Source organism: Hippopotamus amphibius, chromosome 11, assembly GCF_030028045.1.
Source record: "Hippopotamus amphibius kiboko isolate mHipAmp2 chromosome 11, mHipAmp2.hap2, whole genome shotgun sequence".
In the NCBI taxonomy this organism is placed as follows: domain Eukaryota; kingdom Metazoa; phylum Chordata; class Mammalia; order Artiodactyla; family Hippopotamidae; genus Hippopotamus; species Hippopotamus amphibius.
In genome coordinates, this window is record NC_080196.1 from 87,959,548 (window position 1) to 87,976,020 (window position 16,473).

General features: G+C 48.2%; 1 protein-coding gene across 2 annotated transcripts in view; it reads right to left on the bottom strand.

Annotated features, from left to right (window-relative positions):
• Window positions 1-16,473, bottom strand: part of LOXHD1 (lipoxygenase homology PLAT domains 1) — a 176,723-nt gene that overhangs the window by 66,242 nt on the left and 94,008 nt on the right. For both annotated transcript variants that reach the window (XM_057700151.1, XM_057700150.1), the window contains exons 20-26: window positions 16,297-16,451; window positions 13,986-14,119; window positions 8,416-8,585; window positions 7,479-7,583; window positions 3,726-3,854; window positions 2,169-2,333; window positions 900-1,081 (exon numbers count right to left, since the gene is read on the bottom strand). In XM_057700151.1, coding sequence (XP_057556134.1) covers window positions 900-1,081; window positions 2,169-2,333; window positions 3,726-3,854; window positions 7,479-7,583; window positions 8,416-8,585; window positions 13,986-14,119; window positions 16,297-16,451 — 1,040 coding nt within the window. The remainder of the gene's footprint in view (window positions 1-899; window positions 1,082-2,168; window positions 2,334-3,725; window positions 3,855-7,478; window positions 7,584-8,415; window positions 8,586-13,985; window positions 14,120-16,296; window positions 16,452-16,473) is intronic.

A 16,473-nucleotide genomic window follows, 5' to 3' on the forward strand; every position in this document is an offset into this window, starting at 1 on the left:
TAACCCTCATCACCATAGACTAGTCTACTGCAGGGGCTAAGAGAGCATATTCTGAGCCAGCCCTCCTACGTTTGAATCCTGCTTCCACTATGCCTTGGTTATGTGATTTCATGTAAGCTACTAAACTCTCTGTGCCTCAGTTTCCCCATATTTAAGCAGGGATAATTACAGCACAGAGTTGCTATGAGGATTAAGTGAGTTCATATGGGTAAAGCCCTGTGACAGTGCCTTCTTACCCCCAGGATCAGTTATTGTGATGATCACCAGACTCTCTCATTAGCCTCGCATGAGATCTGAGGTTCCCCAGCTGGACTGCAAGCCCCTTGCAGGCATGGTCTGGGTCCTCTTCTTCCCTTGTCTCTCCCACCCCCCTGGCACACAGTGGAGTGCACAGGGAGGCATGGGACTGCGTGTACAGAATACCAAGGAGTGGATGTGGTGACATACACCCACAGTAAGCATCGAAGAACAAAACTCTCAGGCCAGAGCTGAAGGGGAACTGAGGAACATATCGGCCATAGCTTGGCAGATGAATGGGAGACGATTATGTGATGAGAAAGTCTGGAAGTCGGCTGTCTCCACGGCTCTCTGTTGTTGGCAGCACTGGAGATGGCCCCAATGGAACTGGAATTGTGCCTCTAGTTTCCCTAAGCCCTGTCCACTCATCATCACCTTTGCAGACACCGGTCCTGGTTCACCGGTAGGTTCACTGTCCTCCCAGCTACTCATTTGTACTGAGGCTCAGAGAGGTTGGATGAACTTCCCATCTCCCTCACTCACAGCAGCCCATCAGATGAAAGCCATGTGTCAGACTCTGGACAAAGGACTCCTTCTCCTTGTCTTCTGGCCCATCTTGCCCCCAGTCCTGGCTCCCCTGGCAGCCTGCCAGACCCAGGTACCTCCATTATGAAGCGGGAGGCAGACTTCCTCTCAAAGAACAGCTTCTGTTCCCTCTTGTTGGTGCATAGGTACTTCTGCTGAGTGCACACGGCATCGCAGCCATAGATGACAATGAAGATGTTGGCATCTGTCCCAGCCGCAAAGACATCGCTCGTGTAGAGGGTGATCTCGTAAGGGACAACTAATGGTGGGGGACAGAGGGCAAAGTCAGCAGAGAGGTGAAAACAGGAAACAAACACAGGCAGGTCAAGTTCTTCACCAGCACCCCCATCCCAGGCTTGCCCCTTCACTGGGAGCTCCTACCCAGGGACCTGAGCCTTCACGTGGTTGCTTAGCAAGCACAGGGTGGGGGAAGGTGTCCGGTCATGCCTAGTGCCCACAGAAAGTCCCTCTCACCTCAGGCCAGGGTCTCTGTGCCTCTCCCATCACAGAGCTAGTACAAAAGATTGCCCGGAAGCACAGGCTCTAGCCTACCTTTCTCATGTGGGCAAGTCACCTACAAGCCTTGGTTTCCTCCTTTGTAAAGTGTCCTCAATGTGGTCCTTGGCTGTAGACACTCTGTACACAGGAGCATTGTGTCCCATCATATCAGGGGACAGCTGCCACTTGGATCAATCAGTCTACAGTGGTGAGAGTCCTTTCTCTGCTCTGCCCACCCCCTGCTGCTCATGCATTGGCTCCAACTGTCCTTCCCCCCAACCCTCCTCAACACAGACTTTCTGATGATGATAGAGGAAGGGAAATGTCAAAACTCCGCCTACTTGTTCCACTTCCTCCTTTTCTTTAGGTGGTAAAGGAATTACATTTACCTTCTTTTCAAGTTCTCCCCGCAATCAGGATAGAATCTTGGAGCAGTGATTTCTTTGGCGTGTTAATGACGGGAGTGAGGGTGGGTGAAGGGGTTGGTAATGATCCTGCACTGTTAGACCTTTATCTTTTCTCCTTTATGGGTCTTACAATCACCCTACATTACGGTCTCTATTTTGTACACAAAGAAACTGAACTCCAGAGAAATCAGGCTCTCTGCCTGTTGTCACCAGGTAGTGTGAGGTAGAGTGTGGAATACACCCTGTATTTCCTTTCCCTGGGTCCAGGGCTCTGTCTACAGCCAGCACAGGGCCCATGGAATTTGGGAAAAGAGAAAGAGACCCACATCTCCAAGGTAGGCCTGGCCCAGGGTCAACACCGGATAAGGGACTAGGACTGAGTAGGGGTGGTGGGTGAGGGGGTCCAGGAGGAGGCCCAGCCGTTCCGTGCAAGATTCCTACATGGTGTGTACAGCCTTGTCTGAAGTTCCGCGTGGAAAAGGTCCCTGACAATGGCGCCATCGTCTTCATTCTTGGCCAACCAGCGGCCGCAGGGGAACGTCATGCACTTTCCAAGGGATGGGGCGTCCACTTCTACCCAGTCTACAAACCAGCCTGCGGCCTTGCCTGGAGGGAAGGAGACACAGAACCTATCAAGGACCTCTACACAGATGGTTTCCTGTGCACAACTTTGGGGAATCCAAACATCCTTCCCTACTTGACAACTGGTGCCTATAGCTCCACCATGAACACACCATCCCTTTTGCTTACATCATTGCTGAACTGAATCCTGTGCACCCAGCAGAAGCACATCTCAGGTTGCTGTCAGTGGAATTAGTAAGAGCGAAAGAGCATGGGGAAGAGATGGCAGGAGACAGAGAGTCTGAGGGGAGGGAAGCAAGGACCTTGTCCAAGGTGGAAGGTGCTCCAACAGGGAGTCCGGAGATGCCAGAGAGAGTCTGTGATAACGAGGACCCCGCAGTTTCACCCAGTGACAGAATGACATGCTGGGCTCCCTGGCCTCAGTGTGTGATACATGAAAGGAAGGGAAACCAGTGAAGGACAGATGCTCTTCCCTGGGAAAATGAGCGCTCAGGTTTAAAGAAGGAAATGGAAGCCAGGTAGCGATGCTGTCCCTCAGTTCCAGAGGCAAGAAGGAAGGCCTCCTTCCTCTGGCTTAGGAGATATGGAATGAAGACCAAGAAAATGAGTCCCGCTTTACTGAGGGAGAACAAACTTGGGCACAGCCTTTACATGGCTGCAGGGTCAGCGGGTTCTGGGAAGAATTGGCTCCATCAGTGGTTCTCAAAGTGGAACCCCCAGACAAGCAGTCTCAGCATCACCTGTGAGAAATAGAAACTCTTGGGTCCTATCCCAGACCTACTGAATCAAAGACTGTGGGGGGGGGGGGGGGCCCAGAAATCTGTGCTTTAACAAGCTCCCCACGTGGTTCTGATACATATTCAAATTTGAGAACCACTGATTAGGGACTCTCAAATCTGGCTGCACATTGAAATTTCTGAGGGTGGGAGGGTTGCAGAAAGCTTTAAAAATCACCAGTGTCCCGGGGAAACTGAGACGAAGCGAGAGAGTAGCACAGACATATATATACTACCAACTGTAAAATAGATAGTCGGGGGAAGTTGTTGTATAACAAAGGGAGTCCAACTCGAGGATGGACGATGCCTTAGAGGACTGGGGCGGGGAGGGTGGGGGGGACTCGAGGGGGGGGGAGTCAAGGAAGGGAGAGAATACGGGGAGATGTGTATAAAAACAGATGATTGAACCTGGTGTACCCCCCAAAAAAATAAAAAAAAATAAAAAATAAAATCACCAGTGTCCTGGCCCCACCCTGATCAATTAGACCAGAATCTCTGTGTGCAGCCATGAAGGGACTGAGGAAGCTGTGTCATTATGGAAGGCAGATGACATCCAAGTCTACCCCAGATTCTTTCCCAAACACCCATGGGGACCTGCCCTCACACTCTCAACCAGCAACAGAGGGGAGGGAAGCCAGACCTGTGTTGTCATGGCCAATCCTGACTTTCCACAGATCTCCCAGGTCCAAGGTTTCCACTGTGAAGATTTCGATGCTGTCCCTTTCAAACTTGTTGCTGTTGGTCTTGGAGGATTTCAGGAGGGTCATTCCTGCCAACCAAATGACCCCAACATGACTGGTTGGGTTCGAGACCTTCAAACCTAGTCTGATCATCTTTTTTTGTCTCACCTCATAATGACCAAATTTATGAACTTTCATCAAATTTAGACTGTGCAATTATCATCCGCTGGGCATATTTGGATATGTGTGTGTGTATGTATGTCCTTTTACTGAGCTTTACAATAATCTGACATATATATTTTTATTTCCAGTTTGCATCTAAAGAAAAGGGCACACACCCAGAAATTGTCTTATTCAAGATCAACAAGGAGGAATTGGTAGGGCCCTAAGTCAATGTGTGCTCTCCTCTCACAACCTCCACGTTTCCCCACGGTAGAGAGGGAGCCAGTGACAGAGCCACCATCCCACACTCCCTAGGGAAACAGCCCCCCTCCCCCACAAAAATGGGGCATGGTAATTCTCTGGAAACTCTTCTCTGGATGACAGAAGGAGGGTTGGCCTCGGATGCCCCTGACCAGCCATCTCACATACGTGATCTGTCCTGGGACTCTGGTTGTGGTGTCAGTCTGAAATTTAAGGTGGTCTCAGGGTCAACACCATCTTCCTCCTGCCTCAGCTTTCAAGTCTCTTTAACCCTGTAAGCCCCACTTCATGTAGGAAGTCTTCTGATAACCACAGACTCATTGCAGACTGGTTTCAGTGCACAGTCAGACAGACCTTGGTTAGATGCCTGGTTTCATCACTTACCATCTGCGTGGCCTTGGGCAAGTTACTTAATTCTCTGAATTTGGTTTCCTCAAATGTCAAACGGGATGGCCTTCCCCATAGAGTTGTGAGCATTTAATAAGATGATGACTGTTGAGTCTTCAAGAAAGTGCCTAATAGCAATCCCTTGGCAAATTAAAGCAGCTGTTAGGGCCCCTCAGTTTCATTGACCATAGTTCAGTAACTATTGAAAGACATACATTTATAAGTCTTGACTTGGTTCATTCATTATATCTCTATTATCTAACCTAGTAAAGAATAATAAATGTTTTATTGAGTTTCATTTTGTCTCAAATATTTTACATGCTCAATTTCATTAAATCCACAACTTTATGAGGCATGTACTAGTATAATCTCCATTTTACAAATGAGGGAAATTAAAGCACAGAGAGATTAAGCAACTTGCCCAAGGCCACACATAAGTGGTAGAGCAGAAATTTAAACCAGTCAGTCAGGCTTGAGTCCATGCTGTATCAACACAGTGCTGAATTAGAATATGAGCACCCCAAAGTCAGGGATTAAGCTCCTTCATTCTTCAACAGTTCTTGCCATAGAGCTCTGGACCCACAGGGTTTTGAGCAAATATGTGATGACTACATATTTGAGGGACTGGATTCTCACTGAACTCAGACAGAATGGCTGGACAGGTGGCCCAAGTGGATGGCTGACTCCAGCACTATATGCCACCTTCTCCAATTGCCTTGACTGAGGCTCCAGAATGACTCCAAGGTTCCTTGAGTATCTCATATTAAGAGTACCATGGGACTTCCTAGGTGGCGCAGTGGTAAAGAATCCGCCTGCCAATGCAGGGGACACGGGTTCGAGCCCTGCCCTGGGAAGATTCCACATGCCACGGAGCAACGAAACCCGTGCGCTACAAAAAAAAAAAAAAAAAAAAGAGTACCATGGAAGCCATTGGCTGAATCTCACTGGAGGTTGGGAATAGCCACTGTTTCCCAGGCTGTTATTGAGGTAGAGATAGAGTTAGGGCTACCTCAGCCTTTAGAACAGAAGGAGAAAGCTGGCAAAAGACACAGAGAAGAGACCACTCACTGTTTGGACTGAGGAGCCCCTTTGTGACAGTTCTGAAAGGCAAACAGAGTGATGCCTCAAGGAAGGGCACAGGAAATGGTAAAAAAAAAAAAAACAAAAAAAAAACTTTCAGAAGGCCTGGACAAAGAATTGGGCACCATTACCTGGGGAGAGGAGACCAAAGGGAAAATGATTCACATGGCTTCCAAACACTTGTAGGGTGGTAGAGGAAGCAGTGAGGACAGAGAGAGGGCAGGGGGCTCCCTGTTTCCAGAATGCAGTAGGCCTGACTTAGTAAGATTTAGGAAAAATTTTAAAAGAACCAACATGCACAACCCAGGCAGACAAGTCACCTCACAGGAAGATTTTTAAGAAAAAAGAAATTGCCTTTCTTGCTGGGGCTAGTTGCATGCAATCTTTCAAGAGTCAGAGGCATCCAAGAATACACAGTGGGGAAAGAATATCCTCTCCAATAAATAGTGCTGGGAAAATGGATGTCTACATGTAAAATAATTAATTTGGACCCTTACCTCACACTGTACACAAAAATCAACTCAAAATGAATTATAGATTTAAATGTAATACCTGAAACTGTAAAACTTCTAAAACAAAACATAAGGGAAATGCTTTATGACATTGGTCTTGGCAATGATTTCATAAATATGACACCAAAAGCACAAGCAACAAAAAGCAAAATTAACAAGTGGGACTACATTAAACTAAAAGGTTTCTGCACAGCAAAGGAAACAAACAACAGTGAAAAGGCAGCCTACAGAATGGGAGAACATGTCTGCAAACCATGTATCTGTAAGGGGTTAATCACCAAGATATATAAGGAAATCCTATGACTCAATAACAAAAAAACTAATTACCCAATTAAAAATGGGCGAAGGACTTAAATAGACCTTTCTCCAGAGAAGACATAAAAAGGGCCAACAGTATATGAGAAAATGATCATTGTCACTAATAATGAGCGAAATGCAAATTAAAACTATGACAATGAGATACCATCTCACACCTGTCAGGATGGCTACTATTAAAAAAACAAAAGACAATGTGTTGGTGAGGATGTAGAGAAATTGGAACCCTTGCACACAATTGGTGGGAATCCAAAATGATGCAGTTGCTATGGAAAATAGTTGAAAGTTTCTCAAAAAATTAAAAATAGAACTACTATATGAACCTACAATCCCACTTCTGGGTATATATCCAAAAGAATTGAAATCAGATTCTTGAAAAGATATTAGCACTCCTGTGCTCACTGCAGCACTATTCATAATAGTGGATGTGGGAAAAAACCCTAAATGTCCATTGGTAGATGAATGGATAAAGAAAATATGGTATATACACACAATGGAGTGTTATACAGCCTTGTAAAAGGAGATTCTCCAATATGTAACAATGTGGATGGTTCTTGAGGATATTATGCTAAGTGAAATAAGCCAGGCACAGAAATGCGAAAAAAGCATGACTCCATTGAAATGAGGTATCAAATTCATAAAATCAAAGACTGGAATGGTGGTTACCAGGAGCTAGAGATAGGAGGAAATAGGGAGTTATTAATCAACAGGCATAAAGTTTCAGTTTAGTAAGATTAAAACCTCTAGAGATTTGTTGTACACTGTGTACCTATAGTCAATAATAAAGTATTGTACATTTAAAATTTGGTAAGAAAATAGATTGCATCTTCAGCATTTTTCCCACAATAACATAAACAAAACAATAAAGGGAATTTTTAAATGACTTTTTAAAAAAGAGAGAGGCGTGACTAGGATTTCCTTGGAAAGTTCCACTGAATCCCCCAGTCTCCCTGGAGAAGAATGTGGGTGAACTTCGGCCCTGCGCTGCTCTCTTACCAGTGTCATCTTGAGTGCCAAAGAGCGTGATGAAGACATTGGCATCAGTGCCTGCATTCTTCTTGTCCCCGGTCTTTATGGTCACTGAGAATGTGGTAGACTTATCTGCCAGGAGAAGAGTGTGGAGAAGTGAGTGGTAGATTGCACCTTCCGTGAAGGGAGGAGGAAGAAAATGTACTGAGCACGTTTCTCTACTCGTGTTGACTGTTTCTATGAATCCCTTTACTTGCAGCATCTGTTGTTCTGCAGTTGCCTTTAGTCTGGAAATTTCCAGAAGGCAGAGATGAGGTCCCCCCAACCCCACTCCCACCTCCAGCTCACACAGGAAACCCTCAATCAATAAAGTTGCAGGATGCTTAAGGGTGACTTGGGGTGACCATGAGGTTCAAAGTTTCATCAGCCAGGAGCCCTGATCTGACTCCTCCAGGTTGGGCAGTTTCAGGGATGCAAGTTTCAAGGAAGGGAGCACAAGCATCATAGAACTCCTGAGAGTTCATGCTTTCCCTTGACAAAAATATTCATATAGAGGATAGAGGGTCTATAATGTGCTTGGAGGGGAGGACACAAGACTCAATAAGAACCAGCTATAACCATTCTGTTCTGTTCTGTTCTGTTCTGTTCCATTCCGTTCCATTCCTTTCCGTTCCACTCCACTCCACTCCACTCCACTCCACTCCACTCCCCTCCCCTCCATTCCATTCCTGACAATAAGTTCCACTCAGCCATGTACTCTATACCCAGCCGTATGGTAGACATGTGAGAATATGTCCCTGTCACCTCCCCATTCTTGCCATGGAGGAATGAGAAGGCAGTACAGACAGATTCCCAGAGAAGGAAGTGCCCGGAGCCCACAGGAGAAGGGAAGATGGAGACCTAGCCGGCGAGAGACAGAGGAGAGGGATGCTGGAGGGGAGAAATCAGCTCTAGTTTAGGAAACCTTTCTGCTCCAGGGCCAGGTTGTCGAGGGGGTTGTTGTCACCACCTCTTCCACTCTCCTCATCCTCGCTTGGTGGCAGCACATAGGACTCATCCACTGACAACAGCTCCCTGGACAGCTGGCCGTCATCCTCCTCTACTGCCAGCCAGCGTTGGCATGGAAAATAGTACCTGTAGGGATGGGGGGCGGGGGTGAGGAAACTTGGGAATGTCTCTTTGGAAACGTGTCATGAAAGGGCAGTCCTGGACTGAGAAATGAGAGGCCCTCATGGGGCCCAAATGCTCCCCTGTCTTCCCCCACCCCCCCAGCATTGCCCTCCCATCCTACCTTGCTTGGGAATCAGCCCATTAGTCATTTTCCTGGAGTAGACGACAAACATGGGATGTGGTTTCCACACACCCCCATTGAAAATGTCTGTATAACAGTGCCTGGAGCACAGCAGATCCTCAATCAGGGTCATTTTGGAGGAATGTAGAGGGAGAGGGGCTTCTGGGGACTGCTCCAGCCTTTTCTAGAATCAATCTGTTAGCCACAGCCACTTTGGCAGAGAATGTGGTACATAGGAGGTACTTCATACCTAAGGGTTGAATGATCGGACTTTAATGGACTGACCCAATTATGCTTCTGGAAGGTACAAAGAATATGGCTAAGGAGCTGGCACAGCAGACAGCTGGTGACCTCCAGAGAAGGGAGATCCAAGGTAGACTCCTCAGCGCAGGGGAGGCGCCTGGATGGAAGGGAAGGTAGGACGTGGGCCGAGAGAGGCAGCAGAGCGTGGGAACTGAGGACTCACCTCTAGAGCCAGACTGGGGTTGAATCCTGGCTCTGCCACCTGCAGTCATGTGAGTCTGAACAAGTTTCTCTACCTCTTTGTGAGAGGGTTGCCAGATTTAGCCAATAAAATCACCGGACTCCCAGTTACATTGCAATTTTAGATAAACAAGGAATGTTTCAGTGTAAGTATGTCCTATCTAATATCTGGGACATACTTACACTAAAACATTACCTGTTGCTTATCTGACATTCAAATATAAGTGGCCATTCTGCATTTTATCCGGCAACCCTCTGAGAAGGAGGATAATATTGCCTATTTCACAGATGGTTGTTAGAATTACATGAGTTAAACATTTTTAAGTGCTTAAAAAACCCTGGCTCTCAGTATGCTCTTGGTTAAGAAGCTGCTAATACTATTGTGAGGATGAGGATGGGGATGAGGATGAAGATGAGGATGATTATACTTCGTTTCTTTCTCCTCGGTCCATGCCTGGGATCTCTGGAGGTTGTGGGCTGGACAGTTCCCATTGGGCCCCTGAGCTTCCAGAACAAGTCAGAGGGTCTTGGGGATGCAGCCCATCTCTAAGTTGGGGCTGTTCCACCAGGTCTGCGCCCCTTCCCCACCACTGTCCGAGCGCATAAGATGCATTCAGGGTCTGGTCGAAGTCTGGAAAGGTGGGAGCCGTGTAGGCCCGAGGGTCTCTTCCCTGCCAGAGCCCCCCATCCTCCTACAGTCCTTACTGCCTCCCAACATCTGCATGGTAGAGGGACAGCGCCAGGGAACGCCACCTCGGCCCAAGGGCTTAGATGAGGCGCAGAGGGGCAACTGTGTATTGAGGGATGTGGATTTAAAGGGTGGGAGGAGCTCAACCTTGAGAGATATAAACTAAATTGCTATGAAATTAGTGTGCGAGTGAAAAATGTATATTGTTCTATTTCTCAGCCGTTTAAATGTATGAATGGGAAAGTTAAATTTTTAATTCAACCAAATAATTTATGAATAATAGGCTTTAGTGCTAAATTATGGCCAATTAAGGGAGAGAGACAGAAATAAAGAAAAGAGTAGGTTTGGGGCCGAGGCGGAGTAATGAGAGTGTGGGAAGCTGGAGGAGGACAGGGACAGAGGGAGAGATGTATAAAGAAAGAGCTGGGGAGACATGCTGGGAGAGGAAAAAGTCAGCAAGATGGAAAGGGGAAGGCACAGCCTCCCACACCGGTGGAGAGTGCATGCGCAGGGCATCGGAGCCTGGCATCTCGGCACCACCCCTCTGGTCCCTGAGATACCTGCATCATGATGTTAAAGGCCCTTAGCATGCCCATGGCCGCAGCCTCTGCAGGCAGCGAGCCTCTGGATCCAGCTCCCTGGGCGGGAGAACCAGAGCCGGAGCCAGGATGGACCTGAGCGCTGGGCGTTTAGCCTCTGTCCCCATGGCACCAACAAGCACCCACAGGAGGTCTGGCCAACTGGCCCCCTCCCCTTCCTCTCACAGGAATAAATCCTGCTCAAGCAGGTATGGGGAGGGGGGAGTAGGTGAGGATTTTTCAGGAGCAAAGGAGAAGAGAGACATACAGGTGTTCTGGCAGGTATGCCCACCACTCCACTTAAGCAAGGGCAGTGGAAGGAAGAGCCAGGGCTCGGGTCAGCAGGAGGTTTAAACTGGGCATTGGAACAAAGCTCGGGGCCACTAAAAGTACAAATTTCACTTGAAAGTAGAACTGCAATGAGCAGACTGCAAAACCGAATGCTGTAAAATGTATTTAACATATGGCCTTTCCCACTTGACGCATAAAGGCTGGAGCACATCATGTATGTCAACTGGTGGTACTGCAAGAGTGGTATGGCAACAGAGTGGGTCTGGAACTCTGGAACTTTGGGTTTGTGCCCCCACTTTTCCCCTAACACACTGCATGGCCACTGGGCCCCGAGTTTCATCACTGAGGCCTCTGACGGATGTGAGCAGAGGAGGGACATGGCCTGAGGGCTGGATAGCTGTAGGCACCAGGAGGGCCTGGGTGAAGCAGAGGGACCAGCCAAGAGGCTCTGACCAGGGGATGCTGAAGATGGGGAGAGGGGGTCTGACTGAGCTTTTCTGATAGAAGTGGTGATGGATTGGGGGTGGGGCATGAGCGGCAAAGAGGAGTCAGGGCGTCCAGTTGGCATGGAAATGGGTGACTGGATACAGGGCAGCCGAGGGATGAGGTCAGTGTTCACTTACCCTGCTGGCTGCAAAGGCCTTATTCCTGAGCTAATAAAGGCCGTGGAAGGCCCCAGGCACTGTCAGGGAAGACGGTGCCTCTCCAAGAGAGAACAGATTAGCTGCGCTAATTTTGCTTCCTCTGAACAGCCATGATTTTATGTCTATCTCCCAGGGCAAGCTCTGCTCAGAGTTGCTCTCTCCGCTTGCAAGTGGTTGGAGCTGGCTCAGCACAGAGCCTTTACTACCGCTGCAACACCAAGGAAATAAAGAAAAGAAACCATACAAGACCAACAAGAAAGGGTGGCGAGGGAAGAGGAGGAGATGAGGAGAGTGAGGAGTGCAGGAAGGAAAAAGAGGAAAAGAAGTGAAGGAGAGAGGAGTGACGAGAAGGTGCCATTCACAAGCGATAAAAACATAAGACAAGTGGACACAAACGTAACAAGAACGTGCAGCCTGTGTGGAGCAAGTGGCAGAAAATGTGTGGAAAATGGCACTACTGAGATGCCTCGAGGAACACTTGGATAGGTGTGTGCCTGGGGGAGCCCTTGATAATCTAAACATGCAATTCTCTGCACATACATTTAACAGCAAAACAAAATTCCAACAGGATTTTTTAAAAAATCACTTAATGTTTTGATTTGGAAAGGTAAGAACAGCTAATATTCTTGAAGAATAATGAAAGAGGACAAGTACTGACAGATATTAAAATAGATTATAAAGCTACAATAATTTAAACAGTGTGGGCTGGCCCAGAAATGCCAAATCAACTGAACAGAGTCCACGGACCCTAACCAGGCTGCAAGGGGAAGCCGGGATGGTCACACTTTGTCTCTGTCCTTACATTTTTTTGCAGCACTTTATCTTTGTCAAGCTTAAAGGCCTTTGATTTTGAGAACATCCTGAGAAGTTGGGCTGGCCTCTTTAAGCCCACTGATCAGAAGAGCAAATGAAAGCTCATGAAGATGGAGCGACTTGTCCAGGGTGACATGGTGAGTTTCTAGCAGAGGACCTACCCCAGGTCAGGACCCTGGTTCCCAGTCATGGGCTTGTCCCACAGCCCTTCTGTGCCACCATGATGACCTCATGGAAAGCCATGACATCAGGCTGTGTGTGAGCTGTGCCTCAGTGTCCTTGTCTGGAGTAATCTCTTGTGCTGCCGGGGCTGGGTGGAGATGGGAGATGGGGTGAGCCCCATCGGCCCTTGCCCCACACAGAGGGGAGCCCAACAAGAGGGCATGTTTCCAGAGACTCCAGGCTGCAGGCCAAGAAGTTATTTAATTCAACAAATATTTACTTAAGTACCTGCTATACTCCGGGCACTGCCAGGCCCTCAGCAGCTCCACAACCCCCTCGAGATCTTGCCTGCTTTCCTCTCTGCCTCCCTCCACTCCGCCCTGCTCCCCCCACCCCAACAGCTCCGGGCTTTTTTCCTGTCTATTGCCCTTTGGCCCCTCCTGCCCAAAAGGCAATGTGGCCTGGTGATGGAAACACACCAGATTTATCTTTGATGGTCTGGAGATCTGGTCCTGGCTCTGGCACAGCTGATGCTGGGGCTGCAGCCTTGCCTTCCTGGGGTGTGGTTTCTTCACTGTTCCCACCCTGGCTCCTGGGGGGAGCCATGACTGGAGCAGGGGCCAGCAAACTACAGCCTGTGGGCCAAATCTGGCCCACCACATGCTTATGTACACCCCACAAACTAAGCGGAGCTTTTACATCTTTAAATGGTTGAGAAAAAAATCTAAAACCAATAATATTTCGTGACATGTGAAAATTACATGGAATTCAAGTTTCAGCGACTATAAATGAGGTTTTATTGGTACACAGCCACGTCCGTTCACTTACATCATCTATGGCTGCTTTTCTGCAACAAAGGCAAAGTCGAGCAGTTGTAACAGAGACCAAATGGTCCTGAAAGCCTAAAATATTTGCTCTCTGGCCTTTAAAGAATAAGTTTGCTTATTTCTAGTCTAGAACATTAAAACAATGTCCTGGAAATCACTTTATACATAGAGAGACTTACGGGTTCTAAGTCTGGGCATAGAGATTGGGCCATGGCAGGGGCAGAAAACCTGACTTTCTGAAATGATGGAGTCAAGAACTGCATTGGATGTTCTACCAGACTGTCACCTGACAGGGCAAGCAGCTGGGGGGCTGCCCAAAGAGAGGGAAGGGAGAGAGGCAATGCCCACCCAACCAGCTCCATGGGCCAAACCCACATCCTAGCCACGCCACCCACCCTCACGCAGCACAGCCACCCCACCCGCACCCTCAGTCATCACAGCCACCCACCCCCGCCCTCACCCATCACAGCCACCCACCCCCACCCTCACCCAGCACAGTCACCCTACCCCCGCCCTCACCCATCACAGCCACCCACCCCCACCCTCACCCCTCACAGCCACCCCACCCCATCCTCATCCATCATAACCACCCCACCCCCACCCTCACCCAGCACAGCCACCCTACCCCTGCCCTCACCCATCACAACCACCCCACCCCCACACTCTCCCAGCACAGCCACCCCACCCCCACCCTTCTTTCCATGACCATCTCAGTGGCAGGCATGGCCTTCCCTCCCTCTCCCCCAGTCCCACTCACGTGATCTCGTTGTTCATGTCAGTGATGTCTATTCTGTCCAGGAACCAGCCTGGTCTGTTGCCTGAGTTGTCATGGCGAATCCGAATCTTGGTCAGGGGGCCAAGGTCAATGGCATAGATGGTGAAGGTATCTGTCTGGGAAGGGTCAGAGTAGCACTCACAGGGGGGCAGCCCTCCCCACCTTGCCAACAGCTTCACCCTCCCAGGACTTGGGGCAGCCTGAGGCCGGCTGCAAGACCCAAAGCATCAAGGGGGAGGGGGCATGGAAAATGCAGCCAATTGTCTGGTGTTTGGTCTGCTTTGCTGGTTTTGTTTTTGTTTGAGTTATCATTAATATACAATATTATATTCATTTCAGGGGTACAGCACAGTGGTTTGAAGTTTTTATACATTATGAAATGATCACCACATAAAGACCAGTTACCATCCACCACCATACAGTTGTTACAACACTACTGACTATATTCCCTATGTGTACATTCCATCCCTGTGACTTGTTTATTTTATAGCTGGAAGTTAATTCCCTTCACCTATTGCACTATTGTCTTTGCACCTGCCACTGCCAGGGAGGTCTTCTCAATTTCATCGTGTCCCAAAAGATGAAGGGAGGAGTAGGAGGGTGACGAATGTGATTTGTAAGGGAGGGGTAGAAGAGAAGACAGGTTGGCTGACGCCTGCAGCTGTGTTGTGGGGTGTGTGTGTGCAACCTGTTTCTTGGGTATGTGCTGAGGCCATGTGCTGTGTGTGTACATGCATGCATAAACTCCTTCAACCATAAATTTTAATTAAGTACCTACTGTAAGGCAAAGTGGAAATCAAAAGTGATTGACAGAATTTGAAGTGTGAGACTTGGACTGTTCACCATTCAGGTGGGAAGATACAAGTGTATGACACAAGTGTGCACGTATGCACTGGAGGAAGCAGATGACACCAGGATCCAATAAGTAAGTGAGATCTTCTTGACTATAACTTCTTAAACTATTTATATTGAAAAGCATGTCAAATCTACAGAAAATTTGCAGAAACAGCACAATGAAATTTTGTACACCTTTCACTTAGATTTTGCAACATTTGCTTTCTCTCACTCTCTCTTGCCCTTTCTCAATTTTTTTTCTGAATTATTTGAAAGTATATGGCAGATATCATTATCTTCCACTCAAATTCGTCAGCTTTTCTAAGAACAAGGACATTCTCACATAGTCACAGCACAATTACCAAATTCAGGAAACTTAAGTCAACACAATATTATCTAACATACAGTCCATATTCAAATTTCATCAGTTGTACCAGTTACATCCTCTATAGCAGTTTTCTTCCAATTCTAGTCATCGTAGTGGCTATAATTTTTAAGGCAAAGTACTGAAACACAGAAGTAAATCCTGATCCTCAAGTCATGGGAAGGCAGTGTCGAAGGAAAAAGCAGGGGACATCCGAAATAAATCAAGCAATGAGCCCAGAAGTATTTTTAATGGATTTGGTTTTATTTCTGGTTTTCCTCTGTGTTGATGAGGGAACCTGGCTTTGGGATGGGGGCAGGAATGGAAAAGGTGAGATGAGAGACAGTCTTCTAGCCAGAGGACATTGTAAAATCTCAAAGGACAAGAACAACAGATGTATTTCTCCATGCTTTTCCTACTCTATCTGGAAGGGGGAAGGGCAGGCATTTCTCTAAATGCTCAAAAGCCTACGTGATGTCACTGCCTCAGGATGCAGATCAGGCTCCTCAGCCTGTCCTTCAAGGCTCTCATGCCCCGACCCCTTAAATTGGTCCCGTCAAGCTTCCCAGAGGCAGCACCCACCGTGGCTTGGCATTAACTACAGCATAGCGAGAAGACCCACTGTCCAACTGGCCTTCCACACTTCCACCCCCATATCTTTGTCATGTGGCCCCATCTTCAGAGAACACCTCTAACTGTCATCTTTAGACATCGACATCATACTCATCCACTATGGCCCAGTTCACATCCTTCCTTCCCAGTAAGTTTCCCCTAAAGCACCACCTTATGGTCAGCACTTCCTCCTTGAACCCCTGCCCCACCCACTCAGCACCTGAGCATCTGCTACCCATACTATCTCCAGTTAGTTCCTATGGGCTTCCTGGCACCGACCCCCACCTGTGCCTTTCTTACGCCCTCACCACAAAGCACCAGTGCTTACAGAAGAGGCGCTTCCATTCTACCTGACTGGATTGAACAGAGCACACTGCTGTCACAGCAGGTGTTGTGCAGGGCGGGGCTGCTCGGGAATCACTGCAGGGCTCCCTCCATCTGGGCCCCACTCACCACCTAGGGGCCAGAGAGCCCGCACCCTACCTGCCCCTGTTCAAACTTGTTGGACTTGTCTGACTTCTTCAGGGGCCGCTCGCCCGTGTCCCCGTATTCCTCTCCGTAGATGGTCAGGAAGACATTGGCATCAGTGCCAGCCTTAGGCACATTCCCTGTGATCACCTGGACCTCGTAGGTGTTGGCTGGGGACACACAAAGACACAG